Source organism: Camelus dromedarius, chromosome 19 (assembly GCF_036321535.1).
Source record: "Camelus dromedarius isolate mCamDro1 chromosome 19, mCamDro1.pat, whole genome shotgun sequence".
NCBI lineage: Eukaryota > Metazoa > Chordata > Mammalia > Artiodactyla > Camelidae > Camelus > Camelus dromedarius.
The window spans coordinates 32,066,659-32,081,113 of record NC_087454.1 but is presented as its reverse complement, the minus strand read 5'-3'; the positions used below and the strand labels follow the sequence as shown (position 1 = coordinate 32,081,113).

The window sequence follows — 14,455 nt, the reverse complement described above, 5'->3', positions numbered from 1 at the left end:
GGATGCCTACACCCTTTTGTTCCTTTTTTGAATATGCAGTGTGGATATTTCACTGTCACAATGAGAACGGTGCTTACTTTAGGTTTTAAGAATACAGGGAGCAGCAGCGTGTCAGTGAGACTAAACCTGTAAGCCACATTCGATGCACAATCTTATATATGATGAATTTTAGATTATCAATTGAGGCAAATCCTTCCCAAACCTCTTATAATTTTCACTAAGGCAAGATGTTTGCACGGACTCTTTGGGTCAGTCAGTTTCATTCTACACAGATACGGTGATCAGAGTGGATTTTCTAGGAGAGTAAGACTTGTACATGTATATCCTACTTAAATTAAGGCAATTTTTAAAGATATCAGATATCCTTTGTGTACCATTATAAAGTTTCTTAACATAAATACATGACAAATCAGACAAGCATTTCCTTTGTCAGATTATAGCTCTATTTTCCATTCAGAAAATGTGGTCTCCAAAAACTAATTTGCTCCCGAAAGAAAAGCTCAGAACCAAAGTTAGTGTTAGATGCCCAACATCCAAACATCCTTGCCATCACCCCATGCGTCCTAAAGAAACTTTTGTTTAAAGCAAAACACAAGACAAACTGACAAGATAAACCCCATATAAACTCCCATATGACAAAATGCTCAGCGAGGAGGCTGGCCCCATTCCCAGCCCCAGCGTGAGTCCAGATTGGTCTAAGCCAATTACTATGTTACCATTCCTCTCACCAGTGATTGATTTAGACACTAGCACGGGAAATGCAACTTAAGAGGGAATCTGTTGGAGATCTTCTGGGAAATACTTCTTCACTCTTAGAAGAGATGCAGAGAAAGAGGCAGCTTCCTTTCCCTTGGGATCTTGCTTCACCTGGATGTGTTGCCCGAGGATCTAGCAGGGGTCCAAGCCCATGCTCTAGGGGTGGGTAAAGCAGAATCAGGAAGAGGACGTGGATTCCTAATGACCACCCTTGAACCTCTAAACTATTTGGCTCTATAATGGCCATTCTTCTGGACCTCCTGTCATGTGAGATAAGAAGTGGCCTTAGTATTTAAACTAGTTGCAACTGGAAACATCCAACATGATAAAGACCAAAACTGCCTCTAAAACTTTCCTTCTCAGATGTGCCCTTCCTGGATACAACATGCCTTGCCAAGAGGTGTGGGAGATCCAGTGCAAACTCCTTAAAGCCATCACACATGGAGCTTAAGAGCGTTTTCTTAAAGCCCCAGAGCCAGCTTTGCTTGAGATGTCAGTGGCAGAAAAACAAATCCCATGTGAAATGACAGAAGGGTACCAGAGGTTCACCTTGAACACACAACAGGGGTGTGGGGCAAGAGAATCCAGGAGAGGGATGCAGGAGTTTGCACCGTGATCATCATCCCCACCTCCTCTTCTCCCTAGACGCACAGCTAACTTGCACTATTCAGCCTCTCTTGTGACTAAGTTCTAATGTAAGGAATGTCGGAGGAGGTGATGTTTGCCTCTTTCCAGACTGAGCCATAAACCCTCCAGATGGCTCTTCCAGGCTCTCTCCCCCTTCCAGCTGACTGGCTAGGAAATGGCCTTAGGAATGACCTTGGAAGCCATGAGTTAAAGGTGGATGAATGGCTTATGGACATAGACCTCTGTGTTCTACCTGTTCCTGCAGGAATATCCACAGTGGACTGGCAACCTTGAACAAGATATAAACTTTTTTGTTTTATACTGCTAAGTTTGACAGGTTAACTTGTTACAATTGTTAGTATTACAACATTAATTAGTACAGAAAAATTACAGAGTTTAGGTTAACAGTGATTTGAGCAAAGTGAACTAGTGGGTTAATAGAAGCCAGGTTTATGAACAAGGAAACTGAGGCTCGGAGAGTTAGGTGTCTTGCCCAAAATACTCAGGAAGTAACTTGTAGAGCTGGCCTAGAACTCAGCTGTTCTGGGTCCAAGTTTATGTTCTTCTGGTGTCCTATCCTGCAAGAGGACAGGTGGATGAAACTCAATTGGGTGCCATGTCTTGAAAACTGATCGTGACTAAGATATATCAGAAAAGACAAATCCTGTATGAGCTAAACAGTACAGATTATTGTGTTGTTACTGTTTTAGTCCCTAAGTGCACTACTTTCAACTTTATACTAAGCTTTATTTTAAATCACATTCACTAGAATTATCATGTGATTGCTATCCACTGATGTTTTAATGCAAACTGGCTTCCTCTAGGTTGATCTAGAATATTGCTAACATTTCACTGCTTTTTAGCATGTAATTTATCTTTCTAATGAATTCATAATGGTACTTGGCATTAAGTTTTTACAGTATCAAAATTAAGGAACCATGCCTCTCTTCTTTCCCTTAAACATTTTTTCTAATAAAAAATAATATGTTTCCATTAGAAAAAAAAGTGATTTAAAAACCACCCACAGAGCCAGTTCCTCACGGTCAGAGAAGGAGGTCACAAGCAAGCAAGGGGAAGAGACTACAATGATCCACCTGGCGACAGATGACATTTGGAGACATAAGTATGAACTCAGATTTAGCTTAACATAGATGCAGAGAGTTACATAAAGAGCTATTTATAGATACCCATATACAGGGATTGGTATAGACCCGTGCATTTCCTTTCTCTGTCAGCTGGGAGGGCTTAGAAGCAATAACATCCCAAGAGCAAGCAGCACATATGGCACCCAGATCTTTGTTTCTAATACAATTCGCCAATAAAACAAAGCCGGGCTCCTTGGAGAAATGGCTGATTCCAGGACTGGGGGCTGGAAAGATACAAGATGAGCCTGGAATGTCTTATGGTGCCAGAAAGAAGGTACTTAAAAAAATACCCCACAATGATGTAGTATCCTGAATGTCAAAGGGATACAGGAGCTCATGGAAAGAGCTCTCCATGGCCAAAACTGGAACAATTTGAGTAACAAGATAAACAGAGTAGTATCAAATTATAACCCAAAAATATAAAAGGAACCTGGAAATATCCATAAGTCTGTACTGATATAAAATACTGAATAAAGGGATAGAATAGAATCAAATAGACAAATATCCCCTGCAGAAAAATTCCAACTAACTTATGGAGACTCCAACCTCAAGAAAAAAAAGGAGGTGGACCATAACTCCCACTCCTTAAGTGTAGGCTGTACACAGTGACTTCCTTCCAAAGAGGACGGTTTGGAAAGGCAGGTGGAAGAGGAGTGAATTTACAGTGGAGAAACCTGACAAACACTACTTCAGGTAGGTGGTCAAGTTTCACACCAGTAGTGACAAGTCACATAGGTAAAATGTGCCCTTGACGTGCTGTAAGGAAAGTGGCACTTAACCTCTGTGTTATTCCTCCCCTGAAACTCCTAACCCCCGTCTAATCATGAGAAAAAACATCTGACAGTTCTCAGTTGAGGGGCAGTTTACAAATACCTGAGCAGTGTTCCTCCTATCTGTCAAGGTCATCAAAAAACAAGGAACTATCACAGCCAGGGAGACCCTAACGAGACATGATGGCTAAATGCAATGTGGTATCCTCAGTGGGACCCTGGGACAAATAAAAGGACATTAATAAAAAACTAAGGAAAGCTGAATAAAATATGGACTTCAGTTAATTGACTTGAGTCAATATCGGTTCATGTATTGTAATGAAAGGACCACACCAGTGTAAGATGTTGATAGTAGGGGTCTGGGGGTGAGAAGGGCTCTCTGTACTCCGTGTATCTTCATAACTTTCCTATAACGTAAAACTACCCTAAAATTTAGAAGTTATTTTTTTTCAAAAAGCTACCTATCATCTTCCAGTAAACACTTTGATGCAGATTTCATCTTTTTTCTATGAGTCTATTTTTATTTTTCCAAGTGGTTTCATACTGTGCATACTTTCTCACTTAGCATTTAGTGAATGTATTTTCATGTCATTATAATCTTACAACACTATGTGTATTTATATCAAAGTAGATCATCATAGGGATGTATCATAAATTATTTAGTCAATTATCCATTGGTAACTTTATTCTTCTCTGATCCTGCTGAATTTACTGAGGAAGGAGGGGTGGGACATGGAGAGAGTCAGAAGTGAGGAATAATTCTGACATATTTGCTCATTGTGAGAAAGAGAGGGGTGGATCTGACTCAAAGCTGCCAGGGATCAAGAAACAAGAGACCAACACCAGTGTCTGGTGTTGCAAATAACTCTGAGTGTAGCCTTGAAGTCACTTAACCTGTACAGTTCTTTATCTATAAAATGTCTTTATCTATAAAATGGAGTAGGCAACTTGCTCAATACCATCCATTCCTAAAATCTATTATTCTATATTTTGCAAAAAGACTATTTCTTAGGCAATTTCATGTAGATGATATGGCCAGATATACTTAATGAAGAGGGTGTAGAAAATGGGTGACAAACACACTTCCTCTTTGCTATAGGGCCAAAAACAATTTCCCACCACTTGGCACTAATGGAATACATTGCATGACGTGACAGTTGGAGGCAAAGGGGACTCTTCCTGCTTAAGGAGAGGGAGGACTAGACCCTGAATGTTGCAAGGACACTGAGTTCAGCTGAACTCGGGAAAATTCTGTCTAACGGTGGTTCCTAGAAAAATTAGTGGTTTCTTAGATGTGAGAATTTTGCAGCCTGGGCTGGGTAGAAAACTGTCAGGGATATTATAGAAGCTGTTTCTGCCCTGGGTAGGAATTCAAGCTGAATGGTCACCAAGAATACTTTTCATTTTAAAAGGCTAAGACTTTACTTTAACCTTATGAACAACACCACTTTTAGACCCCTGACCGTAAGCTTTGCCCCTGTTTCTGAGCTCTCTGCTGTCTCATTGGTCTCCTGAACTGAAGAACTGATCCATTAGCAAAAACAAAGGCATCTATTAAGCAGATAAGTCCTTGGGCTTGTTTGTACGCATTGATGGATTCATCTCTAAGCATCTTATGAAGGATGGGCCGTTTCATTGTGATTAAGAGAGTGTGAGTGGAGTCATCTCTTGAAATTCAATCTTCTCTACTAGGTCAGTGCAGAAAACAGAAATGTTGGAAAGCAGATCTCCAGTTCACAATCAAACTTAAGTACTTGGCCTCAAAATTTCTTCATATTCTTTCCAGAACGTGAACTTGTGAAAGCCCCAATAGGTAGAAAATACTACACACACACACACACCACACACATTAATATTAAAGTTTTTGAAACTGCTCTGATCTGCAGAGGGTTCCTCCCCTTCACACTGTTAGGTTTTGAGGGAGGAACTGCACCTGGAAGGAAGTTTTCTTTCCCATGTGGTGAAGGTGCCTCACTGTTTCACACATTAGTTGACTCTCATGTGTTTCCTCCTACCTACCTACCTACCCTCTTTATTCCGGCAAAGACTATGTGGTGGGTGTCCCAACCTGTTCATTTCTGGAATTCCACTCCTAGGAAAAAATTAGATAACCTCTCACTCACTTCATCTCAGAATAATTCAGGCCTCAGGGGTGATGGGTGGAAGGGGAAATGGAGGAAGGAGACTGAAACAAACCAGCTTTAAGAACTTTTGGTCCTAAATTTCAAAAGTGCAGATAGTGAATGTAAGATTTTATGAGAAACCACATATTGCCTGCGGATGTTCACTTCCAGCACGCGCGCGCGCGCACACACACACACACACAAACACAAACACAACACACCCCAAGCCATAGGCGACTGCTATTCGCAAACGCCTCCTCTCCAATCACCAGAGCAAGGAAGGATCCCCAGAGCCTCAGCGCACCGCCAATAGCTGGGGTCTCTGGCAGCCTCGGCCGCAACCGACCAGTCTGGGGAACGACAGCGTGGAAAGCATTGCAAGGAAATCCCTTGCATGCTTTGTGGTTTGTTAAAAATGCAGCATCATCCTCTCCGCTCCCTTTCTGGGGCCGACAAGCCGAATTCGAGGGCACAGGGAAACCAGAGGGGTGAAAAGGCTGCCTCCTCCGGGAGCCCTCGAGTCCCTCCTTCCACGCGCGCCGCCCCCCCGCCCTTCTCGGGCTCGGATCGCCACCGCTCCAATGGGCCGGCGGCGCCCTCACCATGTCCTCTTCCATTCACTCCAGCGGGGAGAGAAGAGGGAAAACAAAACTCTAAAAATAACTGTCAGCCTCTTAAAAAAAGGAAAGCTTAGCTGCCACCGCCCCCCCCCCGACCCCGCGCTCCCGCCCGTCTCTTCTCCCTCCTCCCGCCCCCCCTCGTGGGGCACATGTCTGCTTCTTACAACACCGAGCCACATGGTTCCAGTTAGGCGCCGAACCCCACCAGGACGGAGAGGAAATCCACATCTGTGGGACGCTCCGCACGGAACCACCTCCAGCCAGGGAGGCCGGGGGACTGCAGCACCGAGATGAAGGGCTAGACCGCGGGATCGCTGCTTACGCGGTGAGAGGGGGCGCGGGAGGCGGCCGGGGCGCGGGGAGGCCGGGGAGGGGTCGGCCCGGGGCCCCCGCAGAGCCCGCCGCCCGCCCCCGCGCGCGCGGTCGGCATCTGCCCGCCTTGCTGCAACTTGCTGCAGTGTTTGAAAGAGTAGTAGGAGCGCAGGGAGGTGGGGCCGGGAAAGACCCGGCAGAGTGGTGGGGGGTGAGCGCGGAGGGGGCGGGGGGCCGGCCCGGAGGGGGTGGGACGGGAGCGACGAGGGTAGCCCGGCGCTTACACATGTCACATGTGCTTTTTAAGACGGCCGGGAGCGCCTGCGAGCTGGATTTGGTGGAGGATGCTGCGGCAGGTGCTTCGCAGAGGGCTCCAGTCGTTCTGCCACAGGCTGGGCTTGTGCGTGAGCCGGCACCCGGTCTTTTTCCTCACCGTGCCCGCAGTCCTGACCATCACCTTCGGCCTCAGCGCGCTCAACCGCTTCCAGCCCGAGGGCGACCTGGAGCGCCTGGTCGCGCCCAGCCACAGCCTGGCCAAGATCGAGCGCAGCCTGGCCAGCAGCCTTTTCCCCCTGGACCAGTCCAAAAGCCAGCTGTATTCGGACTTACACACCCCCGGGAGGTATGGCAGGGTGATCCTCCTCTCCCCACCCGGGGACAATATTTTGCTCCAGGCTGAGGGCATCCTGCAGACACACCGAGCCGTGCTGGAAATGAAGGTGAACCACAAGGGCTATAATTATACTTTTTCCCATCTGTGTGTGTTGAGAAATCAGGATAAGAAATGCGTGCTGGATGATATTATTTCAGTGCTAGAGGATCTCAGGCAGGCTGCCGTCTCCAATAAGACAACAGCCAGGGTGCAAGTGAGGTATCCCAACACTAAATTAAAGGTAGGCTCCTCCTGCATGCTTCTGCCAATTAAAGAGGCAGCGCTTCATTTCTCGCCCTAAACAAGCAAAGAGAATGCAGAGGTCTCATCCTTCAGACTCAGAAGCTGATGCTTCTTTCATTTTTGGGGGGAAATAAATGATGGGCAACTGAGTGAAGAAAACAGGCAATAAATGGCACGACTAGATATTAAGAAATTCAAAGCCAAACAAAACAAATGCCAAAATGAAAAACAAAATGGAAAAAAAAAAGTTGTTTCTGAGACCCTGCAATTACATCTTTGTTCAGGGTTAATAAATCAATGAATGGAAGGGGGAGGGGGAATCCTGAACAGTTTGGGGGATTTCTTTTCATTTTGGGGCTCGATGTATTTCTTATTACTGATTACACATCCACCTGGTGCCATATCCACCTATTTACATCTTCAGCCTGGCTTGATGTGGACATGTAGAGAGTTTGTGTTTCGCTGCCCTGTGTGTGTGTGTCTGAAAGCAGTGGGTGTGAATGTGGTAGGGATTCCAGGAATTATGTTATGTGTTTGCAGAGCAAAAGAAGCAGAGATTTTCTATGTGTGAAGATGGGGATGTGCAGCTAACTGATGTACTAGTTTACTGAGTCCTGTCATCTTCCTTCCCCTCCTCAAAAAAAAAGAAAAAAGAAAAAAAAAATCCCAACCAGAGCAAGATCACTGTAACAGCCCAATACCAAAAGAAAGGGGAAAATCACAGTCAGCAAAAAATTGCCGTGAATGATTATTTCAGCATTAAATATATGGTGCTGTTTAAACTCTCAATTCAGATTTTGATGTTCAAATGAGATTTCTAAACTCATTCCACACTGTCAGGACTCAGCTACTGCAGGCAATGAGGCATGCAGTCTCCAGGTGACTGAAGTTTCAGGGACAAATGTGACTTCCAAAGGAGTCACTGCACCATTTGAGTGCTCGACCCTGTGCATGCTCAGAGGCTGCACAGCCAAGAATTCCCAAGACAGGGGTTTCCCTGAAAGAAGGAATTTTCTGTCTTCTGAGGTATATGAGTATGTGTGTGTGATTCTGGGGAGATCATGGAATGGGAGGGACCCCCCGTTTCAATAAACGAAGTAGGAAATCACTGTATTTCTATTTACCTATTTGATATAGTCGGCATCTGTACACAGTTTAAAAATAACTTTCTTGGGATTTTTTTTGAGGTAAAAAAGCTCTTTTTCCTGACTTGAAGGAGGATTTAATGCACTTAGAAACCAGGGATTCCTCAGGAAACCCCATAACCTGCATCCTTTGAACATGCTGTCCTTGTTGAAATGCATCAGTGGCTGACAGGGTTTCAGCCCCTTGTTCAGAGGAACAGTCCCTTGGGGTCTAGTGAAACTGGACAGATGATTCATCAGCTTGAAATCTAGGTAAGGGCTTGCCTGCCTCACACTTATTGAAGGGAGCATGATGAATGTATGTAGTTGGGCAACACACTTTCTGTTTCCTGAATCCTTGGCCATCGACATTACTGCTTACTCAAGAAAAGGATGCAGTAAAGAGGCAATCTTCCTCGCCTACAGTCTTTTGACTGAGTTCTGTCCTAGGCTTTTACATCCGGTGTAAAGAAAGATTTTGAAACTGTGACATATTTAAACTTCAGTTTGTTTTTCCTGTTGAGGCAAGTTTACAGTTTATTCACATGCAGTCTTGGTTGGATCCCTTAATTCCTTTGGTCGGCAGTGCTCTCCAGGTGGAAGGACTTTGTCCAGTCAGCCACTGTGGGGTTTCTCTTTGTCTGGCAATATCATTATGACATTTACAGTCCAAACCCTCGAGGTCTCTAATTCACTCCTTTAATAATCATTGCTTGTGTTCCTATGATTTACCAGGTGCACCTCTAGGCACATAAAATAGCATCTGAGGCAAGAAAAGCAAGGTTCTTACCTTCATGAGGCTTAATCGTAGATGCCAGGGTCCTCACTCCGAGTTACGTGCAAGCAGGGACTCTGAAATCCGTGGGTCCACCATGCTGGGCCTAAAATAGATGCTCCATCTAAACTTTCTGGCTGATTGGTTGGATGCTCTACATCTTGGTAGGAGTCAGTAGATAATCATAAAAGAATGTGGAGTAACTGATTACAAAGAGCAAGGTCGTACTAGTGGAATTATTCTGCTAACCGTATCAAGAACAGGTGAATTATACACTGGCTCTCTAATCTGTAAAGCCCTTCTCCTGCTCCATTCTGATTGCAATGTCTCCTCAGATGCGTTGGCTTGACTCTTCTTTGCATGGCGTCAGTGGGGTCCTTAAGCTATGTTTGGGTAAAGGAATTTGAGAATCTTCTGAGAGCAGTGGGCCCTCTCGAGCACCTGGATGTAACATCACACATACTAATGTAATACAAAGTGTAATCGATAGGATATGGGGATACCTAGAACCCCAACAGAGGGTCTTCAAGTGGAGAACTCCTTGGCACAGAGCAAAGCGAGATGGCCTTTTGTTTTGATTCTATGTGATTTGGAAATGATTTCAATTCCTATGTGACAGTGGTGCTCAAGCAGTCCCTGGGATGCTGACCCATGACAGAGTTTGAGAACTTCTATTGTATGGGATTTGAGGGAAGTTTTTAGACATACCTTTTTGGCCCTCTTATTCATTTTGCCTTCCTCTGTCCCACGTGGGTCCCTGATCTTCCCAACTCTGGCCAATATGGAAAATTTGAGTGCTGGATGATGCTGTTGGTGGGCAGAGAATCGATCGCTGAGGAGAAATGCAGAATAAACAGCAGTGGCTGGATAATGTGAGGAGGAATTGGCAATCTCTTACATAAAAGAAGCAGGAGGTCAGAGCTTGGAGATAGTCTGAAGACGTGTAAGCACTGACTGACAGAAAGAAGAGGTCAAGAACCTTGGTTATGGCAATCAGAAGGGCATCTTCCGAGTATTATAAAGACACCCAAGTAGTTCTGAGCACAGAAAGGTTTAGAACTTGATAGGCATGATTATCTTGACAAGGTGATCCAGACAAGTAGGGACACAGGAAGTTGCTGGTTTAGGATTCTAAACAGAGGCTCTGATAAAGCTGATATGAAAAAAGGTGCAGTCAGCCAAGAATGCTACAGAAGTGAGACATGTACACATTTTCAAAAGCTGTGTAGAAAAGATGCCAAAATCTGAAACCCTTACACCTGTATGAGATGAACTCTACAATTGTGGCTGTCCTTATAATCTTTATATTGTCGAGTCTTCTATTCCCCACCCGTGGTAAACCTTATCCAGCTCTATGCAGACAGAATTTACATCACTGATTAGTTTGTTGATTAATTTGCTCATTGATGCTGAAACATCAGAAAATTATCATCACTGTTCAAACCTCTATGACACCCTTTTATTTCAAAGGTATTCTCTACACTGTTCAGATTTCTCTACTGTTTTTTGACCCTAATAATTTGGGGGCCATTTTTCCCCACTTATTTAAGCACCCATATTGTATACATTAATACAATGCGACCAGACTGAATTTTGAAATTAAACACCTAATGTTTTGTTGGAACCAGTCTTGATTAAATTGAGACAGGCACTCAAAATCCTTAAGCAAGTACTGCTCTAAACCCCAAGAAATATTTTCATTATAATTCAAGGGGCTCAGGTGGTTGCAGGTAATAATTCCCTGCTTCTTAGGTAGCCCATCACGACCTCACTTTGCCATCTGGATAGTTCCAAGAAAGTCATGATTTCCACGTGTCCCCAGTTTTTTTTTATTCTAGCCACTGAAAAAGGCCAAGTAAAGAAGCAGATAAATGTGGCCCATGGCAAATGGTGAGAAAGAAATGAAGCAGCTTTGCTTCTCCTGCAGCCTGTCCTCCTTGCTAAATTCCATTAATACACACCTCTGAATAGACGTTGAACTGAAGTGTATGTACTCCAATGTATCACATTTAAGAATAGGACCACGTTTAAGAATAGATTTTCCTACCTCTTAACAAAGGAGTGTTTCTTTGGGCACATTTTGAGTACGTCATCCTACTTTGGAAGTTGTTGCCATTCATTACTTCGTTCCAGTCTCAGTAGAAGAGCAACTTAAGCCAACACGTAAAGTAAGGACCAACTTTTTTTTTTTTTTTAAAGATTTCCAAGAAAAGTTATTTCATAGACTTCTTTCCCTAATTCATTCTAAAACCTCAAAAGACATCTCTGTCAGGATCTTCTCTGATATTTAGATTTAAGCTTACATTCCTGATTCTATCTCTTAATAAGGGAGAAAAAAATTGCTACTTTATCGAATGTTCGTTTCTGTTCTAACTGATGTGGTGTTTTATACACCGCATGTCATTTTTGCAAGCTTATGAGTCAGAGGGAGTATTTTTATTCCCATTTTGTAAGTTAGGAACCTAAAGATCAGGAGGTTAAGTGACTTCTAAGAGGTCCCCATGGAGTACATGTTGGAGCTGGGATTTAAGTCCAGGTCTGTCAGGCACTGGCGTTTATATTCTCACCATGATGCTATATTAAGTCCTTGCACATCCTGCACCATTCTCTGTAGCGACAGCCCTTTTTACTAAGAGAGAGCTAGGGCCGTAACTCCCAAGCCATCCGAGATCCACGCTAAGGTACCGCCACTGCTCTTGCACCCCAGTCCCCGCCGTCCATCACTCACTCAGAGGGACCAGCCCAGGTGAAGTGAAGCCTCTCTTCCCTCATTCACCTACAAGGGAATAAAGCTCCTAGTCTGGGCAAACTCTGTCATGGAACCTGCCACAAAGAGTGTAGCAAATTTCCCTCTGGCACATGATTTCACCTTTAATGCCATTTCACAGCAATTCAGAGCAAACTAAGGTGAGGTTCCAGGATCAGCTGAGAGTGGAGAAAGCCTGAGTGTGGTCCACGGTTCTGGGCCAGGGGCTTATGTGCCAGGCAAGTTTGAGAACTTCTATCTTAAACTGACATCAGGAAAATAGAATTGTTGAGACAGCATGGGATAACACGATGCAGGCTAAATTGAGAAATGTTCAGGAGAGATCTGAGTTTTAACCCCAGTTCTGTAAAGACCAGTTTTGTGACATTGGACAAGTCCCATCACTGATCTGAGCTTCAGGCTCTGCGATTCTTCTGTAACATTCCACTGCGTCATAGATAAATATCATGACAGTGGATTTCGGGATATGTTCTAGAATATTTCTCCTCCGGAGTAAAGTAGATGTACTTGAATAGATGTGAACTATGCCACTGAATGTTGATTGTGGTTTCCTCAAGCTGCTGTTTCAAAATGAGTTCATTCATTAAACTTTTATGAATACCCAAGTGGACAAAAGACTTGCTTGGTGTTGGGGCCTAGATTCTGCTCCTTGGCTTACCAAAGACCTACTTTAAACCAAATTAAATAAATTGCATAAGTACTTATTTATGCTTCTTTCTAGAGTTTGGGAATTCAAGGATTAAGGAGAGTTTTTACAAAAGGAGAAGAGAAACAGTTCTCACGGTTTTTCTTATTTTCTCGCCGTCAGCTGAGCTGATGGTGGTTTTCTCCGTGGTTCAGGACCACCAAGGGCTTGGGGGTGGGGTGGGGAGAAGTCAAAGAGACTGACAGCATGGTGGAAATGTAGGCGGGGCTAAGGCCATGCCCACCCCACCCCCAAAAGACAAACACTCCTTTCTTTGCCTCTCTTGCCACTTTTGGCAATAATTAGCTCTCAAACTTTTTTCTTACTCTTTTCTCCTTTGAAAGTTATTATAACTGAAACAGGCTATGATGTTGTGCTTTTCAAAATATATCGTATTAGGAGAATATTTTGCATTTTAACCCATTAGCCATCACACCGTGATTGGACCACATTGCTTTTAATTCAGTTTAGAGTTGATCAGCATATGCTCAGACCTGTTCCAGATACACCCAGACATTTCTACACATGCTCAATATCAACATTTTTGAAGAAGAAATCTGGCAATTCCAAGGGTCTAGATTTGCAGAAGACAGCTCTAGATTGGATAGCAGGTCTATTTCTTCCCTAACTTTAGTTAAGCAAATCACCCGGGCCCCATCTACAGGGTGGAAACATGGAAGTGACTCAGTTCTCTGGATCATTTCTGCCAGGGTGCTGGGGGAGAGGGTTAGAGCCGTCACAGCCCTGGCAGCCGGAAACATTCGGCGATGCTTCTGCCCTAGAAGTGTGCCAAGCTGCATTGTAAGCTACACAGTTAATTTCCTTTCGTTTTCTAAGACCTTGCTCCTCAAAGTGTTGCGCAGGGACGGGCAGCATCGGCATCACTTGGGAGCTTGTTGGAAACGGAAACTCCCCAGGTCTCACCACAGACCTACCAGCCGGAACCCGCACTTTATCAAGTGCCCCAGGTGACTCAGATGCACCTGAGAGTTTGAGAAGCTCGGGTCTAAGACACAAGAGGGACTGTAGCCTTCCTCATTCCCAGCTTGAGTTTGTAGTAGCCCATAGACGCAGACCAAAAACACGGTAAGAAAGCTGATCGAGCCTGTAGCCATGCCATGTGGACGTGTGACAGAGACGTTGGCGAGATGCCTGGAGAGTCATCAAGCAGCTGTTCCACGTGGGGAAGCCCTCGGCCCTTTCATCTGTAGTTGGTTGGGCCTGTCACCTGGTTAGGCTTAAAGCTGATTACTGTAGTTCAGTATTTTCCAAAAACCTTGAAATTTAATCTAACGATCTCTTCAAGAAAAAAGAATCAGCAGCGTTCTTCTCGAGCCCCTTTGCAGTTATTTTACGATAGTGGCAACATTAAGCCCTCGTTAGCCTGATTATGGTGATACTATATGAGCACATGAGGTACAGGAACTCTACGTAGGCGCAAGCGGAGCGGGGGGAAATGAAACAGAGTTAGAGTGGAGTGTATTTTTAAAGTGGCCTGGCAATCCACGCCTTTCTCAGACAGGATTACTATGGCAGAACCATTCATCGAAATCAAGGCTTATTCTCTGTAAGGCGGGGGAGTTCAGGGCCTCTGAAAGGCACCTGTGCGCAGCTCTTGAAATGCGTAAGTTTAGTCACTGGATTTGTGTTGGAACAGCCAGTCCTCTCCCTCTGGAGTTCCCCTCCCAGCAAGGAGAGGCTTCACCTGGGCCGCTGTCTCCTTCCTCTCCTGTCTCAAAGGCCAAGAGGATGGCTCTGGGTCTGGAAAGCAGAAACACGTTTACAGGGTTCTTCCAGCTTCAGGAGGGTCTGAAAGCAGCTCCAGGTGCTCGTGGTAGACAGAGGCTGGACTGCAC

At 44.5% G+C, this 14,455-nt stretch overlaps 1 protein-coding gene across 1 annotated transcript in view; it reads left to right on the top strand.

Annotated features, from left to right (window-relative positions):
- The first annotated feature begins 5,981 nt into the window (after positions 1–5,981).
- LOC116147623 (patched domain-containing protein 4-like) overlaps positions 5,982–14,455 on the top strand; it is a 49,493-nt gene continuing 41,019 nt past the window's right edge. Inside the window, exons 1-2 of the mRNA XM_064476071.1 lie at positions 5,982–6,366; positions 6,661–7,072. Of these exons, the coding sequence (XP_064332141.1) occupies positions 6,698–7,072 (375 nt within the window). The 5' untranslated portion in view covers positions 5,982–6,366; positions 6,661–6,697. The remainder of the gene's footprint in view (positions 6,367–6,660; positions 7,073–14,455) is intronic.